This window comes from Oncorhynchus mykiss, chromosome 12 (genome assembly GCF_057628025.1).
Source record: "Oncorhynchus mykiss isolate SJ-2025 chromosome 12, ASM5762802v1, whole genome shotgun sequence".
NCBI lineage: Eukaryota > Metazoa > Chordata > Actinopteri > Salmoniformes > Salmonidae > Oncorhynchus > Oncorhynchus mykiss.
The window spans coordinates 93,560,218-93,573,628 of record NC_143033.1 but is presented as its reverse complement, the minus strand read 5'-3'; the positions used below and the strand labels follow the sequence as shown (position 1 = coordinate 93,573,628).

The following is a 13,411-nucleotide window of genomic DNA, read 5'->3' as shown; positions in this document are numbered from 1 at the left end:
GTTGGTAGGCTATTTCTGAATGCGCAATTTTCATCATGTGCTGTTTGCATCAGGGGCGTAGACATGGACCGGCCTGGGTGTACAGAGGCCCACCCTCTAGGGAGCCAGGCCCTGACAGGCCCATCCTCTAGGGAGCCAGGCCCTGACAGGCCCACCCTCTAGGGAGCCAGGCCCTGACAGGCCCACCCTCTAGGGAGCCAGGCCCTGACAGGCCCATCCAATCAGATTGATGTAGTTTAAACATTGTTGTATATTTAGACCATCACATTTTTTTTTTTTGTTTTCTGTAAAATAAAGTGTGATTTTGACAATTTGACAAATCTATAGGAAAACTCTCTTTTAAATGTTTTGTTAGGAAAACATGGGATTTTCACAGAGGTGCCTTTCCTTCGCTGGAGGGACGAACCTTTTGGCAGAATTAGAGTATACCCACTTCTCCAAGCACCACTACACCACTGCATAGGGCTGATGGAAAGACAGCAGTCACACACAGCATGATGTTAAATCACCACTACACCACTGCATAGGGCTGATGGAAAGACAGCAGTCACACACAGCATGATGTTAAATCACCACTACACCACTGCATAGGGCTGATGGAAAGACAGCAGTCACACACAGCATGATGTTAACGGATAAGCAGTCCATAAACTAGGACATAATGAGCCAGTAGGCCCCAATCATAACAATACAAAACACAACCATTAAGCATTTCCCAATCGAAATGTACAACTTTTAATTCCCATTGCAAAAAACACTTCACGTTTAGCAAACAAAGTAACCGGTGATCTAAAGTTCAAAGTGGAACTTGCAGCGTTTTTACTATTTTGCGGAAATGAAACAAACAGACAATCATAATATCAGTCAAAAATATCAAATTAATATAATTTACCAATACATTTCTTGGTAGTTCAAAACATATTGCTATCAGGTTGTAAATCACAGCTAGACTGCTACATTGTTCCCTCCATTCAAGATTTCCGTTTCAATGACTCAACATTCTGGACAAAAACCGCCGAATGTAACTAAGGCTGGAAATGTCAATTACAATCAAACTAGCGAGGGCAATGATCACAAGTCAGTCATAACGTGGCTAATAGGCTAGCGTGTCTATTTATGTAGCTAAAAACACAGAGCCTAATGTTAGCTAGATAACTAGCTAACTAGTTAGCTGCTAGGTGGATATCATTTTATGCCATTGGAAGAGTGGGTGTGACTGACTTTTTCCCCTCATATCGTTTTTTTTGGTGGCTATACACAGCTAGAGATGTAGGTGTCATTTGGTTATCTAGCAAGAACTTAAACGACTGTTATACAGTTAGCATATCTTTTGTGTCGCAAATTCACTCTACCTATCTTCTCCGATTTCAGAACACTCACGTCTGAGTGCAAAACAACTAATGAATTTGCAAAATCCGAAACACCTGCTGAATATGACCAGTGTCAGTAAATATAGGGGGAAAAGGTCATAGTTATTCAAGAACTAGACTAGGTAACACTCTAGATGACATGTAAACAGCCTAACCAGCTCTGCTACAGCGAGAAAAATTGTCAAAGTGAGGTGTTCTCTCATTTGTGTCTGGGAGTAGCTAGCTCGCAAGCTAGCCAATTTTAGCCAGTTAGCTTGAGTGCTTGGTTGGGACAAGCATGCATTGGCAGGCAATCTGCAGAAGGACGAGGAGGCTACAATTCCCCATCATTTATCAGTGCAATTTTGATGGCCAACTAGCTGAAAAAGTTTGAAAGGGTAAATCAAATGTTCCTTCGTTATAATACTAATTTAGAACTCTTATGGTGGTGATTTGTCTTGAATTGGACATTTTTCTGGTCTCGTCTTGACTCGTCACGGAACCCTTGTCCCCCTCCAGATCTCAGTCTTGACTCGGTCTCGCCTTCCTCCGTTCTTTGGTCTTGACTCAGATTCGATTTGCTCCGGTCTTGGTCTTGAACCAGTCTCGCTTTAAGTGGCCTCGAACACAACACTTGTTAGGGTTATGTAAAGGGTTGTTATTTGGTTCTCTTCATGCCAATAAATGGAAGACAAATTCAACTTTGTGTAGACGTGTGTGTGTGTGTGTGTGTGTGTGTGTGTGTGTGTGTGTGTGTGTGTGTGTGTGTGTGTGTGTGTGTGTGTGTGTGTGTGTGTGTGTGTGTGTGTGTGTGTGTGTGTGTGTGTGTGTGTGCGTGTGTGTGTGTGCATGTGCATGTGCATGTACATGTGTGGGTGTGCTCTATATAGGTAGAGTGTGTGCTGTTTCTGATTGGCTGAATGAGTGTTGTTCCTTGTCAATGACCTCCCCAGTAAAACTAACTCTCTTCCTCTCTCTTTCATTTTCCTTTGGCATAACCCGTTTTCATTCCACTTTCAATTTCAACCTCTCATCATTATTTTTTCTTCACTTCCATGCTTTTCCTCTCATGTAATTTCCCCATCGCTTTCCTCTCCTTCCTATCTCTGTCTCCATTCATCTCCCCATATATCTGACCCTTGGCTCATACTCTCCCCCCTCACATCCGTTCCTTTCTTTCGTTGCAACAACTTGTTTCCACTCTGCTTTCTATCTCTCCCTCTCGTCTTCCTTTCTCAACTCTCACCTATTACATTTCCCGCCCACTCTCCTCCTCTCCGCTTCTCTGCTTTCATAAACCACCAATCTGTGCCTCCCCATCCTATTCCTTCATCTCCCAAACCTATTCCCTTGTGTCACCCTCATGACCTTCCCCCTCCCCCTCATCCAGCCAACATACTCACTGTCATCATCCTCTCCCAGCTGGTGTTACGGCGTCAGAAGTCCTCCTATAACTACCTTCTGGCGCTCGCCGCCGCTGACATCCTGGTCCTCCTGCTCATCGTCTTCGTCGACTTCATATTGGAGGACTTCATTTTGGGCGCGCCCCTTCCCCCCTCCCTCAACAAGGCAGTCCAGGTCCTGGAGTTCTCCTCCATCCACACCTCCATCTGGATCACGGTCCCCTTGACCGTTGACCGTTATATTGCAGTCTGTCACCCGTTGAAGTATCATAGCGTTTCCTACCCGGCCCGCACACGGCGGGTCATCATGGGCGTCTATATGGGGTGTTTGGTGTCTGCGGCGCCTTACTACTGGTGGCCTGAGCTGTGGCATGGTTTACCTGGAGGTGGTACAGGAAGTGGAGAAAGGGGGAGTAGTAGTAGTGCTGCGCAGCATGTGCTGGTCTGGGTGCACTGTGCGACTGTCTATCTCCTCCCCTGCTCCGTCTTCTTCTCCCTCAATGCAATGATCGTCAGGAAGCTCCAGCGCCGTCGCAGCTGCTTCCGCCTGCGCGGCTACTCCACGGGCAAGACCACCGCCATCCTACTCGCCATCACTTCCGTGTTTGCCGTCCTCTGGGCACCACGCACCGTCGTGATCCTTTACCACCTGTACACGGCGCCGCCGGCGTCCCCGGGTCCCGCCCGCCTTCTGCACCTCCTAACCGATGTGGCGAACATGCTAGCTCTCCTAAACACCGGGGTCAACTTCTTTCTCTACTGTTTCATCAGCAAGCGTTTCCGGACCATGGCGGCCACGGTTCTCCGGACGTTGTTCCGATGCCGTAAGCAGCCGCCACCGTTCTACGCTGGACACAACTTCTCTATCACCAGTAGCCCCTGGATCTCCCCTGCCAACTCCCACTGCATCAAGATGCTGGTATACCAGTACGATAAGAACGGCAAGCCCATCTGCATCTCCTCGTGAGGAGGGAAGTGTGGAGGGTTTCCCTGACGACCGACCTTGATGATGACCCGATTCTGGGACTCTTTGAGCTTTTCAAATGTCAACAGACATTTAGAGTGGAGGGCTGGAAAGGTGGAGGAGAGGAAAGGAGAGTTAGAGGAGAGGTGATGAGAGGTGGAGGAGAGGAGATGGAGGAGAGGAGAGAAGAGGTGGTGGAGAGGAGAGGTGGAGGAGAGAAGAGTTAGAGGAGCGTCTGAGAAGAGGAGACAGAAAGATATGTGGTTGGTGTATGAATACGCAACAATCTATCTATCTATCTGAAGTGAGAGAAAGAATGTTTGAGAATAAGAAGAAGAAGAAAAGTTGAGAAATCAAGTAGGAATGTTGCTGAGCACAAACAGCAGAACAGAACTCACAACCCAGCAACAGTGTGTTGAGAACCATCTCTCCACTCGTTCATGCGGAAAAGCAATCTAACAGACTGATCATTCAGCCTGGATAACTGCCTGTCTTCTTGACTGTATTACTGCTCCGACAGTGTCTGACGATGAGCTTTGACTGTGATCAGGGACTGATAAACGAGCATCATGGCGGCTGCTTATTACTGGGTTTTATAGCCAGCCATTTGAAAATGGGAATGGAGAATGACAACTGAGGAATTCCTCTGTGACATATCAACCTCGCTTTGACATTGGGACGTTTTTGGTACTGTCTCTGATATACTGCTGTCGACGGATGGGGAGGAGGAGGTGATGGGGGAGGGACGGTGGGAGGATGAGCGAGGCTCTGAATCTGAACAGATGGCCATCATCCAACGGGAGCCCTCTCTAGTCAAAGAGTTCATCGCAGAGACTCTCAGCGAGAGAAACCACTCACCTTTGAAGAGGTACCCGTGGCATTGATGCTCAAGTCTTTAGTGATGGCCTTAGATTATTTGATTCACAATCACTACTGCTGACATTTCCTGTTAATATATAGTGGGAATCAGAGGTGCATTAGACATTACAGGAGACTTTTTATTCAAAAACGGATCTGTGGATGTTAAGAGTGAATTCATCAAAGGTGGAAGGGATTGGGAAAGAACCATCCAATCAGGAGCCATCTCACAGGTGTTAAGGATAAGTAGGAGCTGCCTGTTGTTGTCATGGTGAAGGATTATGCTAGACTTAACTGTTAGATCAGTGTTCTTTTATACCGATCTTGACGACACATACATGTGCAGGTTTTTGTTCTAGCCCAGTACTAACACACTTGATTCAGCGAATGAACTGATCATCAAGCAATTTGAGTGGTTGAATCAAGGTGTGCTAGGTGTGTTAGTGCTGGGACCAGGATTGAAGGAGATTGTTGTAGACGCACAAAAATAAAGCAAAACAATTACAGCAAAATAAGTAGAGGTTCCATAGGATCAGTAATCTTGTAACTATGGATTCCACAATTTTAAAAGGAGGACATTACTACCATTTTAAAGAGTCTTCAATTAAATATTGGTTGTCTTTGATGATTGTCTTAGTCATATTAGAATGAATGTATTTGTGCAGCTCCTCAGACCCTTAACTTTATATCACTGACTAGATCGTGTGTGAGTGTGAGTGTGTGTGTGTGTGTGTGTGTGTGTGTGTGTGTGTGTGTGTGTGTGTGTGTGTGTGTGTGTGTGTGTGTGTGTGTGTGTGTGTGTGTGTGTGTGTGTGTGTGTCTCTGTCTGTATGTATGTGAGAGAGCAAGAGAGGGAGAGAGACAGGCAGAGAGAAAGAGAGAGATAGAGAGAGTAAACGAGAGTTAATTAATCAATAACGCCAGAGGTATGGTATATGGACAATATACCACGGCTAAAGGGTTGTTCTTATGCACGATGCAGAACGGAGTGCCTGGACACAGCCCTTAGCCCCTCAGCCGTGGTATATTGGCCATATACCACATACCCCCGGGGTGCCTTATTGGTATTATAACCAGATTAACAATGTAATTAGAACAGTAAAAAGCCAGTTTATTCTCACTCTCACCCTCATAGCTGTATCTTTCTATTCTCTCTTCAACCCTCCTCTGTCTGACTGGCACGAGGGTGAGAAATCAGATGACTGAGAAACTATGAATTTATGAAGCCACGACAACTCATAGATCAACTGTGTTCTGTCCTGCCCAGAAACAACCTATAAAACCAGCCAGGTTGCTCACGATTGACTGCGAAATTTGAAGTCCGTCCAGGTAACCAGGACGTCAGTAGAAGACTTAAAAACCGTCCGCTAGGGGCAATGGTGAGGGCTATTACCATCATGTAGGCTTGGGTTTTGCTAGGGCAATGTGGATGGGGATGGGGGATGGCCGTGTTCGATCCAACTGCTAGGTTATAAGCCTATCCCAAACCTTAACCCTTACCTTAACCATTCGGAATTAATGCCTGAACTTTAAACATCTAGGTACATACAAGTGTCTTATATCGGTTAAAAGCTTAAATTCTTGTTAGTCTAACTGCATTGTCCGATTTACAATAGGCCTTACAGAGAAAGCATGCCATGCGATTGTTTGAGGACGGCGCCCCATATCAACATATTTTTCAACCAGCACAGGCTTCATAAAATCACAAATAGCGATTAAATAATCACTTACTTTTTGAAAATCTTCCTCTGATTTGCAATCCAAAGGGTCCCAGCTATGGTTGTTTTGTTAGATAAAATCCTTCTTTATATCCCAAAAAGTCAGTTTAGTTGGCGCCATCGATTTGAGTAATCCACTCGTTCAACATGCAGACAAAGGAATCCAAAAAGCTACCAATAAACTTTTTTAAAACAAGTCAAACTATGTTTCTACTTAATCCTCAGGAACCCTAAAATGTAATTTAACAATAATATTTCATAAAATAAGTATGTTCAATAGAAAAGTAAAATTAGCAAGTGTGCATCCTCTTCGTCGCGCACCCACAGACTGATTTCCAACTGTGACTCCCAGTACCAAAACTCTAAATTCTTCCTTGTTTGGGAAGAAACAAGCCTGAAACGTTGAACAAAGACTGTTGACATCTAGTGGAAGCCATAGGAATTGCAATCTGGGAGCTGGAATTGCATAGGACTCATTGCAGTTTACTTTGGGCACGTCAGTCAGACAGGAAGTGGAGAAAAATACACCCTAGCCTAAAGAAGTTTTAACTGTGGAGTTCCTTTTGTTTTAAACCTATCCCAACCTTAACCCTAAATTTAACCATTCGGAATGAATTCATAAACTTAACCTTAAAAATCAAACGTTTATAGACGAACGTTGGATTCTGCAGTAAGACTGTGAGAGCTTGTTGTATAAAACACATCTCTGTTATTTTCTGTCCAATGAACATCCACACACACATTACACATGCACACATACACGTGCGCACACAAACATACACACACACATATCAATGCACAAACACTTTGTGGCCCCTTAGTCCTCAGGCAAAACATGTACTCATCTATCCACATTGGGTGAAACAAAGCCAGAGGGCAAAATACACAAAACATTTCCTTTGAGGGATTCAGCGTGACATAGCCTCATAAATCGTGCATTAAATGCATGTTATATCTGATGAATGGTAGAAATATAGCTCCATCTCTCATATTTGATATCTCATTGTAGGCTATTACCTTCTCAAAGTTGTCCACTGGCCTCTGGAGGGCAGCACACTCAGGCCGGTCACCCGCGATGCAAGTCAGTACTCAACGTTCATCCATCTCTGAGGATGTTGGGAGATGACGTGGAAACCAGCCACTCGAGGAAACTGTTACCTTCAAGCATCTGCCTCCAGTTGCATGTTCAAATCCAGGCATTGAAAGTTGTGTTAGATTTTTTTTAAAGAAGCCTATCCCAAACCTTAAACCTTACCTTAACCTGACCAATAGATAACAAAAAAAAAGCATTAACATGACCAACCAAAAAAACAACATTAACATGACCAATGGGCAACCACCAAAAAACAACAATGTGACCAATAAACATTGATTGGACAGGGTTCAAGTCAAGGTAAAGAGCATGCTGGGTCATTATTGACTATTGACAGTGTATCAGCTGAGGTCAACTATCTTCATTATATAGCTCTAATAACATACCTCCCTTCCATGCTCTGAAGGGGAGTAGTTATTTTTAACAAATAAGTGTGTGTGTGTATAATTGGAAAGATAATTGCTAAAGCCTGTGATAAGAGTGATGTTGACAGGTTAACAGGTTAACGTTGTTTTGTGATTGTCCATTGGTCATGTTAATGCTATTTTTTGGATGTCTATTGGTCATGATGAGTAATATGCATCAATACCACAACAGACACTTCAGTACCACTTTATTTGACCAGTTGCACTGTCATAACATTGTCATATTGTCATAAACATGACATACCAAATGATATAAGATATCCTGACAGTTTGTCACTGAATGTCAAGTGACAATCAGTAATAAAATGTCAAACAGGACTTCATAACTATCCCAGAAAATGCAATGGGAGTGTATCTAAGCAATTATGGATTTTCTTTATTGAAAGCATCCCAACATTGCTAGTGTGACATTGGTTTATAACCCTCGTCAAAGGTTTCCACCAACGTTAATTAGACTGATTACAGTAATTTGATTTGTGAAAGAGTAAACTACTACTGAAAACACCCAGGGGGGTGCAGTTCTTGCCTGAGCTCTGGTTGGAAAACAGATTCAATGAATACGACCCAGGTGTCCTCTCCATTTACCACGTGAGAGACTCTGAAGCAGGTGGGAGGGAGTGGTAGTTGCTATGGTGATGACTAGGGAACACCCACTGTTGGTGACATTAACTCATAACCGGATAATCATAATAGGAAACTCTTATCTCTGGAGGCTTCACGCTTTTCTCAAACAGATACTGTAAACCTGTAGAATATACTATTTTATTTTCCTCCACTCTTTCATTTTCTCTCTGAGTGTGTCGGTATGTTTGTGTGTGTGTGTGTGTGTGCGTGTGTGTGTGTGTGTATGTGTGCATGCGTGCGTAAGTCTTTGTGTGCTTCCACGTGTGCGCGCATCTGTCTGAGTGCAAGAGCTTTCAAAAGTGCGTAAAATATCAAGTCAGTTAAGACAAAAAATGTGTACAGTAAATGAAGCAAAATATCTCTGTACTCTAAATTATTAAATAGCTTATTTATGCTCCTTGGTGTTGATGACCAGTCCACAAACAGAACATTATTATTAATAAATTAGCATATCTGAGATTGTATTTCCCTCTGCTTACAGTATGGCAGTCTACTGATAGCTTTTCCATTGTGTGTTTTCTACATGTCAGGCTCTTTTTAAAATCAGTTGTTCTCGTAGCCTGTTACCAGATCTGTTGGTGCTGTATTGACAACTCAAACCAATGACCATAGGAGTTGTCAAGACAGCATTAGCAGATCTGGGATCAGGCTACCATTTCTCCATGACAGCACTTCATAAGACATGAATTGATTGAATGTAATGCATTGATTGTTTTGGCTAGCATAATTAAGGTGCAATACGTGGAAATTGCTCTGCCATTTCCTGGTTGCAAAAATTCTAATAGTTTGCCTAATGTCAGTTTATATGACAAAACAAGCAGCCATTGTGTAGAGACTCATTGTACCATCTAAACTGCTGTGAAATATATATTCCATAACCAACAAATATTGTATTTTTAGCTGTTTGAAGCTGGCGTACAAAAACGAAAGTAAAACAAGCAAAAACAAAACATAAGAATGGGAAGCATAGAAATAGTGCATATAAAACAGTTATACAGCTTCTCGGACTCGCTTTCAATGAGAATGACAGATCTATAACTCAGATTTCTATGTAAATTTGGTCAGGTCACCCAAAAAGTTACATATTGCAGCTTTTACTAATGAATTTAAATGAATATAATGTATGTACAGTATGTATTTGGTTATTTCCTGTGAGAAGGCATGTTGATATTTTATAACTGAGAATAAGATAAAGATACCCTCTAAAAATCAAAGATGTCTGTCTGGTCTTGTTTGTCTCTGTCAATTGTTTTGAACACGTTCACACATTAAATAACACAGTTGAAGTTGTATTGATTTTCCTAATATATTGTGACACACATGGCATGATTTGACGTGTAAAGTAAAATCCTGATCCTTATTTTTTATTGTATAATGTTCCTAATGATGAACAGAATACGTGTACCAATTTTCATGGTTGTATCAGAAAGTGCACAGATTCAGTATTTTCTTGGCACTTATCTGCCTATTGTGCAAATCAAAAGGTTTTCAAAATGTTGTAACACCCAATGAATATCACAATATCACAAAGTACATACCAAAATCCTCAGAGTTGTCATATCCTACATTAATCTGATTTTTCACATTATACTTCAGACCATCACGTGATACTTCAAACAACAAGGAGGTCAAAGACACTCACTGAATGTGTCCCAAATGACACCCTACTCTCAATACAGTGCACTACTTTTGACCAGGGCCCATAAGGTTCTTGTGAAACGTAATGCACTACGTAGGGAATTGGGTGCCACTCACCCACTGTCACCTCTCACCATGAGAGTTGAGAGTTGTGCAAATGTTTTTCCATTGTTACAAAATCATTGCATCATAATGAATTGTAATGCTTTGTACAACCTGTGAGTTGCTATTCAAGTCATAAGTACTATTCAAGTCAAGTACAATGTTCACCGTGGGGGAGAACAACTGCTTTTCACCATCTGCGCCTATTCAATATTGCCTAGATTTGCATAGTTATAACAAAATACAACTTTTGGGGTTCTCATAAGCTTACAATGTTGTTTTGATTATTGTTTGAACAGTCGCTAAGATTATATATGACGCGTTTCAGGAAGCTAGGCGTATGTCGCGGGTCACTATTTCACAGGAGAGCCATTTGAACAACTTTTTTTTAATCAAAATGTGTTTTTTGGCAGAAATGCCTTCTTGAACATGTGAACTTTCATGTGCCTTAATAATAAACTTGTATGTCATCTGTAAATATGAATAACACTTTTCAATTACAAGCCTAGTTGGTTTAGCCCCAAAAAAATCAGCAACCTTCCCTCTAGCCATTATTGGCTGAGATAATGAGTGGGCTAGACATGCCGAGAGATGAGTTTGGATTGGTCTGCCATATATCACGCTTCTGTTTGTTTGAGTTGGTCAGTATGTCTAGGTAATCCTGTCTAAAGCAGCTTTTAAACAAATGGATTGTGTATTAAAACTGCATAAGTGTTGCTTTCCACTTTCTGGAGGACTGAGTTTTGAAATCAGTGGAATTCGAGTTTGATAGCTAAGGAGATGGAGAAAACACCTGTCTCCAGATTACATCTTCAAACTAAGGGTAACCATGGCATCCGACAGGAGACGTGTCCAACCATGAATGATGTAAGATAGTCTAGCTAGCTACATTTTCAGATATTACAAGTTTCTAATTTTGACAAACAAAAGCCATTTGCTTGCTTAGCTATAGCCTAATTTTAGCTAGCTGACATTGAATCTGCATGGTTAGCTACCTGCAGATTAATGCAGGATAGTAACGTCATGAGTTGGGGTTATGCTTTATTGTTTATCCAACTAGTTAGCTATATATATAGACGAAATACTCCACTATGCAAGCAACCATTTTATGTGCGTTCTTAATTAAATTGTTGCCTGCAGCACAGTTGCAGTCACCAACTCTCTGGATAACATGAAAACAGCCTAACAAACTCTGCTAGGGCGAGTAAAATGGTCAGAGTGGGGTGTTCTGGTCTCGAAGTAGCTAGCAAGCTAGCCAATGTTAGCCAGTTAGCTTGGGTGCTTGACTGCCATTGTGAGGTCAGAATGTTCGGATCAACCCTCCTCATTGGCCAGAGCACCCAGCGCACACTTTGAATGCGAAACACTCTGAATTTACGAATGGACAATCTGACAGCACAGTTGCAGTCACCAATGCTCCGGATAACATAACAACCTAACCAGCTCTGCTAGGGCGAGTAATGTTCATTGAGCTGTTCTCTCTCACTTAGATGTCTGGAGGTAGCTAGCAAGTTAGCTTGGGTGCTTGACTAATGTTAGTACATTCAGATCAAACCTTAAAGAGATGAGTGGGGCTAAAGCTTAAGAGGGTGTGAACGATGCTGAATGGGTGTAGACAAAGAGGGTCTCTCCAATAGTAGTACCAAAACATTCAAAAGCCATTTTATCAAAAATGAGTTTACAAGTTGAACAAATTCAAAGCAAAATTACTATCCCATTGTTCCTCGAATGTTGTGTATGATATACCATTTTGTTGCTCTGAACCTCTACTTTTACCCAACATAAAAAAACACAATTTCAAATTTGAGCCTGTCGGTCAAATATTTGGTTGTGATAGTTGCAAAAAAACTATTTTGGACACAGCAGATATTAGCTAGAATGCTAACGCTCATTGACATAGGCTGGTAGCAAAGCAACACTACTAGGCAGCAGGACATTCATAAAAGCCTTACAATTCAATTATAATCCAAAATTAGTGTGCAATGCACTCATTCCCAACATGCAAATGGAGGCTTTCTTTGTTGGCGGTCTATGAGAACTCCCCACAGAGGGAAAATTGTGAGAAGTTGTTGCATGCTCTACCCAACAGTGTGGTACTTTGAATGAATGATTGAATTAGGCTGTTTGAGAAGGTTTAAATCCTAAGCAACAAGCCTACACATAGTTTGAAGTACAACACCAACATAGCTCCTGTAATAGGTCAAAGCTGTGTGCTGGAAAACCTTGGTAGAGCATGGGTGGAATAGGTATTCAAATCAAATCAAATTGTATTTGTCACATGCGCCGAATACAACAGTGAAATGCTTACTTACGAGCCCCTAACCAACAATGTAGTTTAAAAATAAATACAAACACATGAATAAGAATTAAAAGTAATTAAAGAGCAGCAGCAAAATAACAATTGTGAGACTATATACAGGGGGTACCGGTACAGAGTCAATGTGCGGGGGCACCGGTTAGTCGAGGTAATTGAGGTAATATGTACATGTAGATAGAGTTAATGAAGTGACTATGCATAGATGATAACAGAGAGTAGCAGCGGTGTAAAAGAGAGGGGGGGGGGGGGACAATACAAATAGTCTGGGTAGCCATTTGATTAGTTGTTCAGGAGTCTTATGGCTTGGTCGGTAGAAGCTATCTAGAATTTGTGAATTTCCTTTCTTTTTTTGGCTTCAGACCAATCCCTATTCTCACATAAAACCTTTATTTTTTATTTGTTATAGTATAACTAATAAAACATTATATTTATATAAGGGACTGGTACTAGTGGTAATACAGTGCCTTTGGAAAGTATTCAGACCCCTTGACCTTTTCCATATTTTATTACGTTACAGCCTTATTATGAAATTAATACAATTATTTGTTTTCCTCATCAATCTACACAACAATCGATAAGGACAACGCGAAAACAGGTTTTAAGAAATGTTTGCAAATGTATAAAAAAAACAGAAATACCTTATTTACATAAGTATTCAGACCCTTTGCTATGAGACTTGAAATTGAGCTCTGGTGCATCCTGTTTCCATTGATCATCCTTGAGATGTTTCTACAACTTGATTGGAACCCATCTGTGTTCATTTCAATTGATTGGAAATTATATGGAAAGACACACCTGTCTATATAAGGTCCCACATTTGACAGTGCATGTCAGAGCAAAAACCAAGCCGTGAGGTCAAAGGAACAGTCCGTAGAGCTCCGAGACAGGATTGTGTTAAAGCACAGATCTGGGGAAGGGTA

The 13,411-nt window shown here is 41.7% G+C and overlaps 1 protein-coding gene across 1 annotated transcript in view; it reads left to right on the top strand.

The window, feature by feature from the left end:
• The window catches only part of LOC149979455 (putative G protein-coupled receptor 139), a 34,958-nt gene extending 30,898 nt beyond the window's left edge, over positions 1-4,060 (top strand). The window contains exon 2 of the mRNA XM_090194185.1: positions 2,740-4,060. Within this exon, the coding sequence (XP_090050311.1) occupies positions 2,740-3,719 (980 nt within the window). The 3' untranslated portion in view covers positions 3,720-4,060. The remainder of the gene's footprint in view (positions 1-2,739) is intronic.
• The last annotated feature ends 9,351 nt before the right edge of the window (positions 4,061-13,411 follow it).